General features: G+C 39.2%; 2 protein-coding genes across 2 annotated transcripts; both read left to right on the top strand.

Annotated features, from left to right (window-relative positions):
• The first annotated feature begins 5,317 nt into the window (after positions 1–5,317).
• Positions 5,318–6,328, top strand: LOC108695734 (olfactory receptor 1019). The gene has a single exon (XM_018224706.1). It carries the CDS (start codon positions 5,318–5,320, stop codon positions 6,326–6,328), a length of 1,011 nt encoding a protein of 336 aa, XP_018080195.1.
• Positions 6,329–10,974: 4,646 nt separating this feature from the next.
• On the top strand, positions 10,975–11,985 carry LOC108695733 (olfactory receptor 1019). Its single transcript, XM_018224705.1, has one exon. It carries the CDS (start codon positions 10,975–10,977, stop codon positions 11,983–11,985), a length of 1,011 nt encoding a protein of 336 aa, XP_018080194.1.
• Positions 11,986–16,168: the final 4,183 nt, after the last annotated feature.

Below are 16,168 nucleotides of genomic sequence, written 5' to 3'. Positions count from 1 at the left end.
GTTTAAATTGAGACTTAAATAGCCCCTTAATTGGGCCATTGCCTGCAGTTAGATAGTGGATGTTAGACAGGGAATACTGACGGGAATAAGTCTAGGGATAACCTGACCAGCTACAACCACAGTCAGGGTCTAAAAAGACCCCTTTGCCCTCCATCCACAATCCCCCTCTGGCCACCCAATCCCAGCCGCAACACCCGTCAACCCCCCCACAAGTACCTTTTTCTGTGCGTCTGCAGTGAGGGCCAGGGAAGGAGGTTGTGGCAGTGACCGGGGTCAGGGAGGGAGGTAAGAAGAGCGGTAGTACACATTTTAGCTGCACCCAGGGATGCTGTGTTTTTGTTTGGCGAGTGCTCCTTCATTTTCCATGAAAAGGGCCCAGTTGCAGAGGGAGGCCATATTTTACATATTTTTAACTCATTTTGCATTATTTGCTTCCTCTACTGACTCTTCAGCTTCTAATTTGGATGGTGGTGAGGCCAATGATATTGAAGATCACCTCCTATCATTAACCTCTTTTGTGCCTTTTGTCCGAATTCTCAAGAGAAAGGACAATATGTGGTAATTTACATAGTGGAAAGGCAGGGTGCAGAGTGCAGAAAATTCTACCGTGTGTTCTGTACTTTAAACCTTGATCTGTACACTGAAAAATTGCTGCAGGTGGAGCACATACATATGTTTTCCCCTCTTGTATAAAGTGCTGCTAGCGCTCAGTAGTGCCTAACTGTATTCAAAAGAGGTAATAGGACTTGTTGCACCCACCAAAGCTGCACATTGAGGCAGATATTTTATAGGGTGTGAGTGAGGTTCAGAAGACAGCCAGACCCCAGATACAAGTGCTTTTTGAATGAGGGCCATGTTTTTGTACAAGAATTCCCATAGGGAGGAAGCACACCAGACATTTGGCTTTGCCTTTTAGAACATTTATTCAGCAGAGTTGGCACAAGCTTTCGGGGTCAACCCCTTCCTCAGGTGCAATAAATTTGCTTCCTCCCTATGGGAATTCTTGTATGAAAATCGGGCTTGGAAGTAGCTGGAGGAGTTGAATGCACCCTAAGGAGAAAAAGCAAGAAAAGTAAGTGGTGTGCCGAAGAAAATGTATGCGGGCCATGTTTTTGTGCCTTTTGGTGCACTTGCATTCTTGTCCACTATTTCACTAAATGACCCCTTATGTTTACAAGTATTTGTGCTTGTTTAATAATTCCAATTCATGTGATTAAAGAACAAGAGAAGTTCCTATAACCAAAAGTTATGTAGAGCAGTCCACTGACTCAGGATGTTTTTTGCTTTCTGCCATCAGTGATTAATGAATCTGTCCCGTTTTGCTTCGCCCAAAAATTTGCAAAACTGACAAATACTGACTAAACGCTGAAAAATTTGTTGAAACTTTTTTGTTTCAAATACTTTGTCATGCAACGTTTTTGAATCAAACTACATTAGAATCTATAGAAGCAATCACCCATACTGATCATGTAATGAGGAAGCCTAGTGGGCGAATAAATTCACCAGGCGCGAATTCGCAGCGAATTTCCGAATTTTGAGACCGGTAAATAAATTCACGAAACTGTGACAAAAAAATTGTCACTTATCAGAATAGTCGTGGCATAAAATTGTCACGCGTCAAAATTATTCGGACACCCATTGACTTTAATGCATTTGAACAAAATAGTCGTGCGTGTCAAAATTGTCGCGCGTCTAAATAATTTTGATGCCCATTGACTTCAATGTGTTTCGTGAATTTTGCGGTAAATTCACCGATTTTAAAATTCTCCCATCACTATTGGAGCCAGATCCGGAACTGGCAAAAGAAGAATAAGTATGAGATGTTGCCAAATAATCTACTACACTACTTAAGCTTTTTTGGAACAGGGCTGAATTTGGGGGAGCAGAGTGGCGCCGTTCTGGAGGGGACTCCATTTCTGGATCATGGGTTTCCGGATAATGGATCCCAAATCTGTACTCTGATCTTGCACACTGAAGTAATGAACACAAATGTGGTAGATGCAAAAATAATAATTTCCATAAATTATAACAGCACATTCCACTAAAATAGTGACGACAGGACAAAAGCATCACTAACAGAAAGATACATACCGGTACTCTACCACCCAGGGTACATTTCAAAAGTGTCAGAAAGCAGATCATTTGGCCAGAGAATCATCCCGTTTCAGCACAAAAACCTTTGTCAAGGGGAATTTTAGTGCGCTTACACTACCCTATGGGAGATGGCCTTTCCAGAATTTGCTTCTCTAAATGACTTGCAAGTTAACGGGGATAGAGGATGCCTACATCCAGCTTACCATCTTTATATATAAAGTGTCACCAAACTGCCAGTGCTGCAGATAGGGAGCAAGATGGGCATAAGCTAGAGGCAAGGTACAAAATAAATGACCTGACTATGCCATAATGTTGATGGTGATGGTGGCATAGTCAGATATTGGAGTAGCAGTAGCCCAATGGGGATTTAAAAGCGACAGTGATGGCTGTAACGAAAAAGTACAAGCAACTAGAGTCAAGGGGCTGCTCTACATAACTATGGTATAAAATATCCAGCTTGAGGTGCAAATCAAAGCTTTGGCTGGTGCAACTTGTGCATTTAGGGGTTTAGTAGGGGCCTGTGATGGGGCATGGTTACATCCAGCCTGCCACCTTTATATATTCAGTGTCATCAATCACTGCCAGTGCTAGAGCTAAGGCACAAGATGAGCATATATTAGGGGCAAAATACAAAATATAAGAGTTGTGCCTACATTTAGCACTTTGCATCTTTCACATTCATAACAATGAAGACCTTAAATTTAGAATCTAGGTGAATATAAGACCATTGCTAAAAATATTGCATAAAAAAAAAAGGAAAAATAATACCATCTAAAGCCAATAAAAGAACAACAAAAACATTTACAGATGGTGACTGGGGAATAACAATTGTGGGTCGAATTCTACTTCATGGCCTTTACAACTCTGGGAACCTACAGAGTAAAAAATTTGAAGGTGGAAGTTTGAGCCTTGTTTTATTGCAGGTAGTCCGTGTATAGTAACTCCCGACTACACTCTTGGATTCGTTGATCTTATATCAGCATGTACCTGCCCATCATCTACAGTTTTACAGTACAGATGGACATCTAGCAGGGTAGTTATCTATTAACTGTTGAATTAAGGTTGCAAAAGAAATAAAGCTATGAGAAACTGCCCTTTCTATTTCCCTTTGCTCATTCAACAAACCAGTGGGGACATCTAAGTTAAAATCATGTACAATTCTCCAATGAATTTCATCATATAAAAAAAAAGAAACAAAGTAAAGGTATTCTCATCAGGGGAAGGAGGAGAAGCTATATATATCTATGGGTCCCATACTGATTCTTCATATGGAAGAACATTCATTTTGTGTACGTATTCTGAAAAGGATCCCCCTACATTTTCCAGAACGTTTAAGAAGTAGGTATTGAAGTTGTTATATTGTATGAGTAAATACTTTGAGGAATATTTCACAGATGGAATTTAGCAGTGGCCAAGTCAAAACTTTGTCGGACTATACAGGGACATGGTTTTTAAGGGCAAGATGATTTGTGTAACAATTATACAGTGTTTTACCATTGCCCTGGGCTGCCCATCAGGATCCTGGTCTTCTGTTCCTATTGCAATGCCCCTGGTATAAGATACTGGTGTAAAATTCACATAGACAAGGTGCTATTTAAAATATTACGATGCTCTGCAGCAATTGCTTTTAGATGTTTCTGGGTGAAAGTTGTCATTAAGGTCTGTATAGAAACACTGTATATTAAATATCTTTCTAGCAGTCACCTTGCTGAAGTCCTAGGGGTAGATTCACTAAAGGGCGAAGTGGCCGTCACTAGTGAAAATTCGCTAGAAATCCAATGGGCAGGGACATCGCCATTTCACAGGCACAGACGACATTTCGCTATTGAACGGGACCGTCTCTAGTGTTCATTCACACTCTATTGCCAGGCGACTTTTTGTTCAGGCGAATGGTGGTTGATCAGCAAATTCAGTGCAGTGCAGATTTTACTGAACATTGCTTCTTTTGCCAGAGTTGACTTCGCCACCTCAGACCAGGCAAACTGCTAAAATTAAGCTAGATCTTCCTCAACCTTATGCCAGTTACAGCATATCCTGTCTGCCGAAAATGCATTAAAGTATAAAAAACGCTGGCGACTTTTCCTTTTTTTTAAGCAGGATTGCCTTCAAAGTCCTAATGACTTAGGGGCCGATTCACTAAGGGTCGAATATCGAGGGTTAATTAACCCTCGATATTCGACTAGGAATTAAAATTCTTCGACTTCGAATATCGAAGTCGAAGGATTTAGCGCAGATAGTTCGATCGAACGATCGAAGGATAATTCCTTCGATCGAATGATTAAATCCTTCGAATCGAACGATTCGAAGGATTTTAATCCAACGATCGAAGGAATATCCTTCGATCAAAAAAAGTTAGCCAAGCCTATGGGGACCTTCCCAATAGGCTAATATTGACTTCGGTAGCTTTTAGATGGCGAACTAGGGAGTCGAAGTTTTTTTTAAAGAGACAGTACTTCGACTATCGAATGGTCGAACGATTTTTACTACGAATCCTTCGATTCGAAGTCGTAGTCGTAGTCGAAGTAGCCCATTCGATGGTCGAAGTAGCCCAAAAAAAACTTCTAAATTCGAAGTTTTTTTACTTTGAATCCTTCACTCAAAGTTAGTGAATCAGCCCCTTAACATTTTCCCCCAGACATTTGAGAACATATGGAACATTCATTTTACAGTGGGCTCATGTGTAGGGCATAATATTAACTCTTTTGTCTTTATTAAAGTTCCCTGGATATTTGTAATAAATATAAATTAAATATAAATGTTCCGCGGCCAGGACGCAACTTCGTGTATTAGTGAAATAGAGTAATGGTAGCCAAATTGCTCCTGGAGAAGTGGTGCGAGGTGTGCATAGCGGTCACTGGCGACAATTTGCCCTTTAGTGACTCTACCCCCTAGACTGTTCAGAACTTCAGGATAATGTTCAATCCAAATCTTTAAATACCTGATGGCTGTATTGTCCATGGCTTTATAATGGGTGTCGACAATTTTGTGGTCAAAGCCTCATTGCACCCCCGCCTAATGGTTTTAAAAATTAGTGGTGATCACAACTTTCCCTTGTTTGTTATAGTATATTTATAATGGGTGTCTTCACTGAATTTTGCAACTGCCCCTCTAATGTTTTGATGTTTATTTTGGCAGTTACCTATTTCTAAGATATGTCACAATATTCACAGAGTTGGAATAATTGATATTTTGCATATAATTACATCTTTTTTCTGTTATTGTTATGCATTCATCATTATCATCATCACCACCTCAATGGCAATCGGAATCAACCAAAAACAAGAGCAGTGCTACTGGATTCCTTATTTTGGCATTTTCAGACTCCCCAGAGCTACAGGGGCCACTCTTTCTTTTCTTCCTCCTCATCTACCTTGTGACCGTGTGGGGAAATCTTCTCATTATTTCATTAATATTCGCTGACTCTCGCTTACAAAAGCCCATGTATTTTTTCCTATGTAACTTATCATGTTTAGATATTTCATATAGTTCAGTCACTGGTCCATATTTGCTGCAGATTTTCAGTACAGGCAATAATACCATTCCTTTTATGATGTGCATGGTCCAACTTTACTTCTTCACCTCCTTTACAACCATGGAATATTTGCTGCTCACCTCTATGGCATATGATCGGTACATGGCAATCTGTAAACCGTTATTTTATGCCCAGGTATTAAACCAAAGAGCATGCATATTATTGGCTGCTACTGCTTGGATAGCTGGGTTTTTAGCAGCAGCCCCAATATCAATCTTAATTTCTGCTCTCACCTACTGTGAATCAAACATTATCAATCATTTCTTCTGTGATATCACTCCCTTGCTGAAAATATCCTGTGATGATACATCTACTGTTGAGTTTGTAATGTTTGCTCAAGGTGTAGTTCTCCTACTTAGCTGTTTTAGTCTCACAATGATGTCCTACCTATACATAATATCTGCAATCCTCAAGATAAGGTCTGCTGAGCGAAGATTCAAAACATTCTCCACTTGTGGATCCCACCTCACTGCAGTTACCCTCTTTTATGTCCTGATTGTCTGTGTTTATATGAAACCAGCTTCTTCATATTCATTGGATGAAGGGAAAGTAGTCTCGGTTCTTTATGTGAATTTCATACCCATGTTAAATCCAATTATATACAGCTTGAGGAACAAGGATGTAAAAACATCTTTAAAAGAACTGCGAAGGAGATGGTTCTGTTGTATGTCATGGTCTGTGGCACTTTCTAATATAAAATAAATGAGAGTAGTAAGGTTGTAGGATGCTCTGCTGGGTAATGTTGCGATGGCAGATTTGGTTAAGGCCTTTAAAAGTGACTTATTGTACTCATTGTACAAGCATAATTGTAACGGTTGGCACCCTGAATCTAGAACCAATGCCAAGCACCCTAGTTTCAGCACGTGCTTCTGCCTGTAGCAGCCGCCTTTGTCCTCGGGAGGAACCCTCAGCTACTCAGATACCGCCAGGTCTTAAAACGAGAGGTGCAAGGTGAAAGGTTCTAAACAAGCGACGGGGCACAACTATAGGTAAAGTGTTTGGGCAGAAGGTCATGGTACAAGACGTTAGGCAAATAGAGTAGTCAGATCAGGCCGGGTCAGGGCAGGCAGAGAATAAACGTAGTCAGGCAGGCAAGGGTCAAACCAGGAAGTCAATCAGAGGGTTAAGCAGAAGAGGTAGTCGGTATTCAGGCCAGTGTCAGAATCCAGAGGTCAGAATAGTCAAAAGCCAGGCAGGGGTCACAACAGGGATCAAAACAGGTTCAAACAGATTAGCAAAAGCTCAACTAGCACCAGGAACAAACTCCTATAACGGGCAAGGTCTGGAAGCCTTATTAGTGCGCCCTTGCGCACTGATGTCATCACGCCAGTGCACCTGCGCCTTTAAGTGAGTCATCAGCGCGTCCCTGCCGTCCCCCCACTAAACCACCAGGTAAGATCACTACAATAATATAGGTAGTTAGGTATTGGTATATATAGTTTATATATATGAGTATGAAGAAAGGTCTGTATGACTGCATATATATGCAATAGGGTTTGTTTGGAAAGGTTGAACCTGAAGAACTCTTGTCTTTTTCCAACCAAATTAGCTACCTTCTGACCATCTGACCGGCTGCTCTTCTACTTCACAGAAACCCTGCTAGAGAATATAACAGTGGAATATAGTTAGTTACAATGCTAGGGGGTAGATGGTCAAAACACTGAAATGCAGGCTGTCTATGGTTTAAGATGCATGAATTTTCCTCAACCCTATGACAATGCCAACCACTTAAGGCTATAGTGGGTGAGTAGACACACAGATAAACACCTATAATGAATATGTAGAGCAATATTGCATCTAACACCAATAACCGATACCTTGATCAAAACTCATGGGGCTAAGGAATCAAAAACTATGGTATGGAACACACTAAGGCAGATTTATGAAATTCAAGTTTTCGAAGTTTCTTGTTTTTTTCAATAATAAAAAATTCTAAAATCTGAAAACGTTGAAGTTCAAAAACAAAATTACTTAGAATCATACATATATAAAAACTCGACCACACCAAAGAAATTCCTACTCTTTAATTTTAATGCATCTGCAAAGTATGAATTAATTAAGGAACTCAAATTTTAAAATAGCATGAATTTGGTACAGATAAAGCCACTTGGATTTGTGTGTTAAAGGCTTCATGACTAAAGTCATCTAAACTCATTTAATGCATTTAATCTTTTCATTAGCATCCCAAAGAACCATTGTTCACAATGGTCAACGCTTTAATTATATGGGATGCTGTGATGCAATTTTCTTTGTTAAATGGGATAAGTGGGTTACATGTGTTAAGATATTCTGTGTTAAACACACAAACCAAAGTGGCTTCATACGCATCTTATATTCATTTCTATCTAAAAATCTATAGCTAAACTATTTAAAGAACTAAAGCTTAACAAGAATTATTGTAGTTATGTGACACGTTATGATTTGGGGTCCTGTACCAGCCCAAGGCAACCAACTCTTTAGCAGTGCCTCTGAAGATGCCCAAGTAGCTTCCCTTCTTTTTTGCAGAGTTCCAGAACATCTTCTGGCTGCTGTCACTTACCTAAGCTTAGGCACAAATTATTATTAATAAGCAGCTCAGAAAACCTTTTTCACATTATGGAATGTCCATTGTCAATGCTTGACAATGGAAATGAGCGTTTCACAGGAACCAAAAGTAAAGACAATGAGATCCTTTTTCTTGGAGTACTTCTTGTGGGCCTTGGATTTCTAGTGGGCCCATGCACAAAGTGGAATTATCTTTTAACATAATACATTGTCATTTGTCAGTTTAACAATGAACTTTGGTACAACTGAATTTAGTCTATTAGGCAGTGAAACAGATTTATGGCATATAAATAGTTACAGACAGCCAACAGTTGGCACCAAACCTTAGATTTGGCCTTCAAATACCCGTAAAGTTGCCTGTTTAAGAAAGTGCAAGAATTAAAGCTTTCCTCTTCAGCCTAAAAACATCTACAGTCAGGAAAGACTTCAGAAGCCTTATCAACAGTAGCTTCAGGAGAGGGAATGCGAGGTGAGTGTGGATCCCAGAAGAAGTGTTTTTATTTGTGTAACTGAAACATCGGTCTTCCTGTACTCAAGACTGTACGTTGCCTCTCCATGAATGCTGTCTGTGCCGTGGTTCATCACATTACACTGTGGGATGTCTAACTTTTACAGCAAGACCTATTCAACCACTTTCTTAGTGTTGCAAAATTATTTTCTGTGAAATAAGGGCCAAAAATATTCTTGCAGTTGTTTCTCCACTGTAGGAATGGGCGAATTTTTTCGCCGAAAAAATGACGCCTATAGACTTGTATGGTGTTGTGCGACAAAATAAAAAGACGCACGTCAAAAAAAAGCGTGCAACAAGATTTTTTTGACGCCCATAGACTTCAATGGGCGTCAGCGTCATTTCACTGGCGGCTAATTTTTGGCGAAACGAAATGGGTCAAATTCGCCCATCACTACTCCACTGTATTTTTGTCACGGTTTAAATGGCCAAATTCAGGCAAGAGACTGAAAGGTAGAATTGCTGGGGGTGGGGTGCTGTGCCAAGTTGTTAGGCACCCCCAGTTGCTTGCAAAAGAAAGTTCATTCAAAATTCTGTAGTGCAAAAAATAGTGATGGGCGAATTTGCGCCGTTTCGCTTCGCTGAAAAATTCGAGAATTTTGCGCGAAACGGCGAAAAATTCGCAAAACGGCACCGGCATCTCGTTTTTGACGCCGGCGCCCGTTTTTGACGCCGGCGTCCGTTTTTTCGAGAAAAAAAAATTTTGACACCGCGAATTCGCGCCTGGCGAATAAATTCGCCCATCACTAGCAAAAAACAAACTACCGGTGCAATACCTTAATTAAAGTGCATATGTGCCAGTATTATTGCTTTGTTTCTTTAAAAATATAAGTGCAAGTGCAAGCCTGTACTAAATGCTATAGACAGAAGGTAAGTATAGGGCTCTACTGTTCCTGCACCTTGTACCGACTAGTGTTCTCTAACTGCCGCATGTAAATTACATTACAAAGAGATAGGGAATGCCTATGTTCATATATATATATATATATATATATATATATATATATATATATATATATACTGTATATATATATATATATCTATATCTATCTATATCTATCTATATCTATCTATCTATCTATATCTATATATATATATATATATATCTATATATATCTATATATATCTATATATATATATATATATATATATATATATATATATATATATATATATATATATATATATATATATATATATATATATATATATATATATATATATATATATATATATATATATATATATATAGGGAATGAGGAATGTTAATTTGAGGGGTGCTGTCAAAATGTTGCTTCATGTCATGTAGAACTCTTGATAACAAGTTGAGAATTTGGGCCTTATTTTATACCAATTAGTCCATGCAGGGTGTCCCTGATTATATTAACTGTATTAACTGTACCTGCCTTATTTACAGTTTTTCACGAGTATAGATGGACATGTGGCAGGGAAGATTTTTCACAACTGTTGCATTGCGCCTTGTAAAACAGATAAAAGGAAAAAGTGTCCTTTACCTCTGCTCATCCTGCAAACCAGTTGGGAAATCCAAATGAAAGACATGTACACATCTCCAGTGAATTACAATATATTTTAAGTACAAAGCTCAGTGGGATAATTCTCATCAGGGAAGGGCGAACAGTGGTATATATATGACTGGAACTTACATAACAGAAATATAAACTGATTTTCCATATCAAAGAATGTATTTTGTGTTGCACATTGCACATTGGTCTGGACCCTCTATTCAGGATCCTGGTCTCCAGTCCCTATTGTTGTACCCTTGGCATGGAATATTTTAGTAAAAAGTGAACTGGAAGGTGCCAATTGCAATCTTATGTCATTTTACGATTGTTTTTATATTTTTTGGTTGGAAGTCACATTTATGGTTAGTAGAGAGACTGTCAAGAACAAGAACAGCAAGAAAGTGTCCACCCCAACTCTTTCCATAACTAATCTTAAGATGGGGCATCATATGCATAGTATTTTAAGTAGTAAAGTGTTGTACCATGTTAGCCATAGCTCCATAAAAGAAAAAAAGTACTTATTTACTTACTAACTGATAGATTTAACAATGCAGGCGTTCGAGAAAAAAATGTCATCTCTTCATCAGGCATGATGTTTAATTAATGCAGTTCTGCGCCCCAATTCTGTAACTGAGCCCTCTGTTTTTTGCTACTTTTTTTATTTGGCTGGTGACCGATCTCTCTCATGTCATGCTGAATATGGTCACAGTATTTATAGAGGCACAACAACGTATATTCTGGTGGATTCAATGTTTTTAAAAAATCATATCATTATGAATTCATCGTCCTCACTCCTAGGGCAAGGAGAATCAGACATATTGATCAAAAACAAGAGCAGTGCCACTGGTTTCCTTATTTTGGGATTTTCAGATTCTCCAGAGCTACAGGGGCCGCTCTTTTTTTTCTTCCTACTCATCTACCTTGTGACTGTGAGTGGAAATCTTCTACTTATTTCATTAATCGCCACTGTCTCTCACTTACAAAAGCCCATGTATTTTTTCCTTTGTAATCTGTCATGTTTGGACATCTCCTATAGTTCTGTAACTTCTCCATATTTGCTGCGCATTTTCAGCACAGGCAATAATAACATCCCCTTTAAGATGTGCATGGTCCAACTTTACTTCTTCAGCTCTTTTGCAACCATGGAATATTTAATGCTCACCACTATGGCATATGACCGGTACGTGGCCATTTGTAAACCGTTATTTTATCCCCAGGTTTTGAACAAAATTACATGTATATTATTGGCTGCTGCTGCTTGGATAGCTGGTTTTTTAGCAGGAGCCCCAATATCAATTTTAATTTCTGCTTTCACTTATTGTAAATCAAACATTATCAATCATTTCTTTTGTGATATCACTCCCTTGCTGAAGTTATCCTGTGATGACACATCTACTGTTGAGTTTGTAATGTTTGCTCAAGGTGTCTCTTTCTTGTCTAGCTGCTTTGTTCTTACAATGATGTCCTACATATACATAATATCTGCAGTCCTGAAAATAACCTCCACTGAGGGAAGATACAAAACATTCTCCACTTGTGGCTCCCACCTCACAGGAGTTACCCTCTTCTATGTCCTACTTGTCTGTGTTTACATAAAGCCAGTTTCTTCATACTCATTGGATGAAGGGAAAGTCCTATCTGTTCTTTACGTAAATGTCATACCCATGTTAAACCCAATCATATACAGCCTGAGAAACAAAGATGTGAAAAAAGCTTTGAAGGTACTGACAAAGAGATGGCTCTACTGTATACTGGGACTCTCTAATATAAGGAAACTGAAATGATTGTTTGTTCTGTGACATTATTAAGCATCCTGACCAGGGGCCACGTGAGCCACATTCAAATGTAAAATAAGTTGGGGAGCAACACAATCATGCAAAATGTTCTTGGGGGTGCTAAATGCAGGCTGTGATTGGCTATTGGTAGCCCCTATGTGCACTGGCTGCCTACAGGAGGCTCAGTTTGGCAGTACACATCGTTTTTATTCAGCCAAAATTTGCCTTTAAGCCAGGAATTCAAAAATAAGCACCTGCTTTAAGGCCACTGAGAGCAACATCCAACGGGTTGGTGAGCAACATGCTGCTTGCGAGCCACTAGTTGGGGATCACTGACTTAGACTGACTGTGCTTCTGTTTGTGCTGCTTTCATAATGTGATATACTGTATTAGTTATGGTGCTGGGTGTGGACTTGGGTTGGCTTATGATTGATTTCTTCCCCTCAACCTTCTGACAACTATTTCAGGCTATGGTAGCAGTTGTTCTGGGTTCTAAGAGACAGAGCAGACACACAGACACTCATCAAAGCCAATGTATAGAAGCAAATTGCTTACAACTTACAAGCTTATTCTTCAGGGTCAGGGCTACCATGGGTTGATAATAATGTGATTCTCTCTATTAACATTATCCATCATTTGAGTCCCCCCCTAGCCGTGGTTGCAAATTGACTCAAACTTAGATGCTGCATAACATATTGATAATCAGTGTAGATGCATGCTGCAGATTCCAATGGCTTCCAAACATAGGTCTAAAATCGGAACGCAATGCAGCATGCAGATTGTGCATAGGTTCTGATGATACCATCCTTGACAGTGCTTCTGCAAATGTTTCCTCTGTGTTGTATTTTGCCCGTGTTGCCCTTTAAAATGAGATCTCTATGAAATCATTATACCCAATTACTGATTAGTAATGAGGTTAGACAGCTTGACAACTTAAATATAATACTATTTTAAAACATAAATATTCAGGCTTGTTATCAACTCATTTAGATGCATGCTACAGCCAACATTGGAGTCTCTGCAGCCATGCAGTAAGTATGCAAGTTAATAACTAATAAACCATGCAATTTTGGCTTTTTGCTTCCTCATCACTTTCAAACTGGGGCTATATAACATTTACATGATGTAGTGTTCATTAGTACTCAGTTCAGATGAACTGAGTTTTTCTGACATTTAATTCTTTAGTTCCCACATTGTTGGCCAGCTACATTTGGGAGTGGGAACGGGATCCCTGGCATTATTTAACTAACCAGAGGTTTCAGGTTTCCCTGGGTTATAAAAAGTGAAACACCAATGGGCTCAGTATCTTTAAGTTACTCCACTTACTGGAGGAGGTGTGGTGTGCTCCATGGTTTCAGTATAGGAGAAGTAAGTGCCAAGATAAATTTGTATTAGTAACTCTAGGAGTGAGGCAGGGTAGTAAGTAGAGCAGTCAAGGGCTCCAACAAGGAGACTAGTAAGATTTGGTACCCTGTGTTATCAATGCTGCTAATACACGGACTCAAGTGGTTAGGCCCAGGATTAAAGAGATTCCTGGAGTAAAACACCATCGTGACCTTTGCCTAGCACTGTGGATTGTTTACCAAGGTAGGCACTGTTACCACTGAGTATTGTGAACTCTTCAGCTCTTCAGCATTAACTCAAGGGATGAAAACATAATTCTGCCTCTTTATAGGTCCCTGGTGAGGCCTCATCTGGAGTATGCAGTTCAGTTTTGGACTCCAGTCCTTAAGAGGGATATAAATGAGCTGGAGAGAGTGCAGAGACTAAGTGCAACTAAACTGGTTAGAGGGAGGGAAGAGTTAAATTATGAGGGGAGACTGACAAGGTTGGGTTTGTTTTCTCTGGAAAAAAGGCGCTTGCGAGGGGACATGATTAGACTTTACAAGTACATTAGAGGAAATTATAGACAAATGGCAGGGGACCTTTTTACCCATAAAGTGGATCACTGTACCAGAGGCCTCCCCTTTAGACTAGAAGAAAAGAACTTTCATTTGAAGCAACGTAGAGGGTTCTTCACAGTCAGGACAGTGAGGTTGTGGAATGCACTGCCGGGTGATGTTGTGATGCTGATTCAGTTAATGCCTTTAAGAATGGCTTGGATGATTTTTTGGACAGACATAATACAAAGGCTACTGTGATACTAAACTCTATAGTTAATATAGATATGGGGATATAGAATTTAATTAAAAGTAGGGAGGGGTGTGTGTATGGATGGTTTTCATTTGGAGGGGTTGAACTTGATGGACTTTGTCTTTTTTCAACCCAATTTAACTATGTAACTATGTAACTATGTAACTATGTAACTGTGTGAGAAAGTATCTAACGTATTTACTGATTAGATCCTGTTTGATCTGTATCATCACCCACCAAAGACAATTTATGTAATATTCACGAATAAAGGGTTTCATCCATTTGAGGAATCTGGTTTATGGCAAAAATGCAGTGTAGATATCCCTTCATCAGGCAAAGCTCCCATTCCAATTGTTATATACAAATAACCAAAAATATATACGACGAAAGAAAACAATTATACAAAGGAAACCTAAATAAATACTAATAGAAAAACAAAAACATATAAGAAATCACAAAACAATTTAAAGGAACAGTTCAGTATAAAATTAAAAAGTGGGTAAATAGATAGGCTGTGCAAAATAAAAAATGTTTCTAATATAGTTAGTTAGGCAAAAATGTAATGTATAAAGGCTGGAGTGACTGGATGTCTACCATAACAGAACAGAACCCAACTCCAGCCTTTATACATTACATTTTTTGGCTAACTAACTCTATTAGAAACATTTTTTATTTTGCACAGTCTATCTATTTGAAGGATGAAGGCTTTATGAAGGATAGGTCATGTCAGACGAATTTGATTGCATTTTATGATGTGGTATGTAAGATTCTGGAAAGTGGGGGGGGCAGTAGATGTGATCTATTTTGATTTTGCCAAAGCGTTTGATACTGTGCCCCACAAATGACTGCTTTCTAAATTAAGGTCTGTTGGGCTTAATGAAGTCGTTTGCACGTGGATAGAAAACTGGCTGCAGGATCAGGTACAGAGGATGGTTGTTAATGGGACATTCTCTACTTGGAGTAAGGTTCTTAGTGGGGTCTCTCAGGGCTCAGTATTGGGTCCACTTTTATTTAACTTGTTCATTAATGACTTAGGGGAGAGTGTTGTAAGTAATGTATCAGTGTTTGCAGATGACACAAAACTATCAGCCCAATTAATTCCATCCAGGATGTGACACTTGCAACATGATCTTGACTAACTGGCAATCTGGGCAGCTAAGTGGCAAATGAGATTCAATGTTGGTAAATGTAAAGTCATGCACCTGGGATGTAAAAATATCCACTTATACCCTTAATGGGACTGCACTAGGCAAATCCATAATGGAGACGGAGCTTGGAGTCCTTGTAGATAATAAACTTGGCTGTAGCAAGCAATGCCAGTCAGCAGCATCAAGGGCAAATAAGGTCTTGAGCTGTATTAAAAGGGGCATAGAGTCACGGGAGGAGGGGGTCATTCTTCCACTGTATAGAGCACTGGTAAGGCCCCATCTAGAATATGCCGTACAGTTTTGGTCTCCATCACTCAAACAGGACATTATTGTATTAGAGAGGGTACAGAGAAGGGCAACTAAGCTGGTAAAGGGAAAATCTTAGCTATGAGGAAAGACTGGCCAAGTTGGGGATGTTCACGCTGGAGAAGAGGCGCTTAAGGGGTGATATGATAACTATGTATAAATATATAAGGGGATCATATAATAATCTCTCTAATGCTTTATTTACCAGTAGGTCTTTCCAGCTGACACGAGGTAACCCATTCCGATTAGAAGAAAAGAGGTTCCGGCTAAATATTGGGAAGGGGTTTGTTACAGTGAGAGCTGTGAAGATGTGGAATTGTCTTCCTGAATCAGATGTACAGGCTGATACATTAGATAGCTTTAAGAAGGGGTTGGATGGCTTTTTAGCAAGTGAGGGAATACAGGGTTATGGGAAATAGCTCATAGTCCAAGTTGATCCAGGGACTAGTCCGATTGCCATTTTGGAGTCAGGAAGGAATTTTTCCTCTAAGGCAAATTGGAGAGGCTTCAGATGGGTTTTTTGCCTTCCTCTGGATCAACTGGCAGATAGGTAGTTAATAAAAAATAAAAAAAAAAGGTTGAACTCGATGGACATGTGTCTTTTT

Source organism: Xenopus laevis, chromosome 7L, assembly GCF_017654675.1.
Source record: "Xenopus laevis strain J_2021 chromosome 7L, Xenopus_laevis_v10.1, whole genome shotgun sequence".
Taxonomy (NCBI): Eukaryota; Metazoa; Chordata; class Amphibia; order Anura; family Pipidae; genus Xenopus; species Xenopus laevis.
Note: the sequence above shows the minus strand (reverse complement) of the source record. Positions and strands in the feature narration are given on the sequence as shown.

Excerpts from the sequence above, each read along its gene's own strand:
- LOC108695734 (XM_018224706.1), top strand. The coding sequence starts at position 5,318 with ATGCATTCATCATTATCATCATCACCACCTCAATGGCAATCGGAATCA.
- LOC108695733 (XM_018224705.1), top strand. The coding sequence starts at position 10,975 with ATGAATTCATCGTCCTCACTCCTAGGGCAAGGAGAATCAGACATATTG.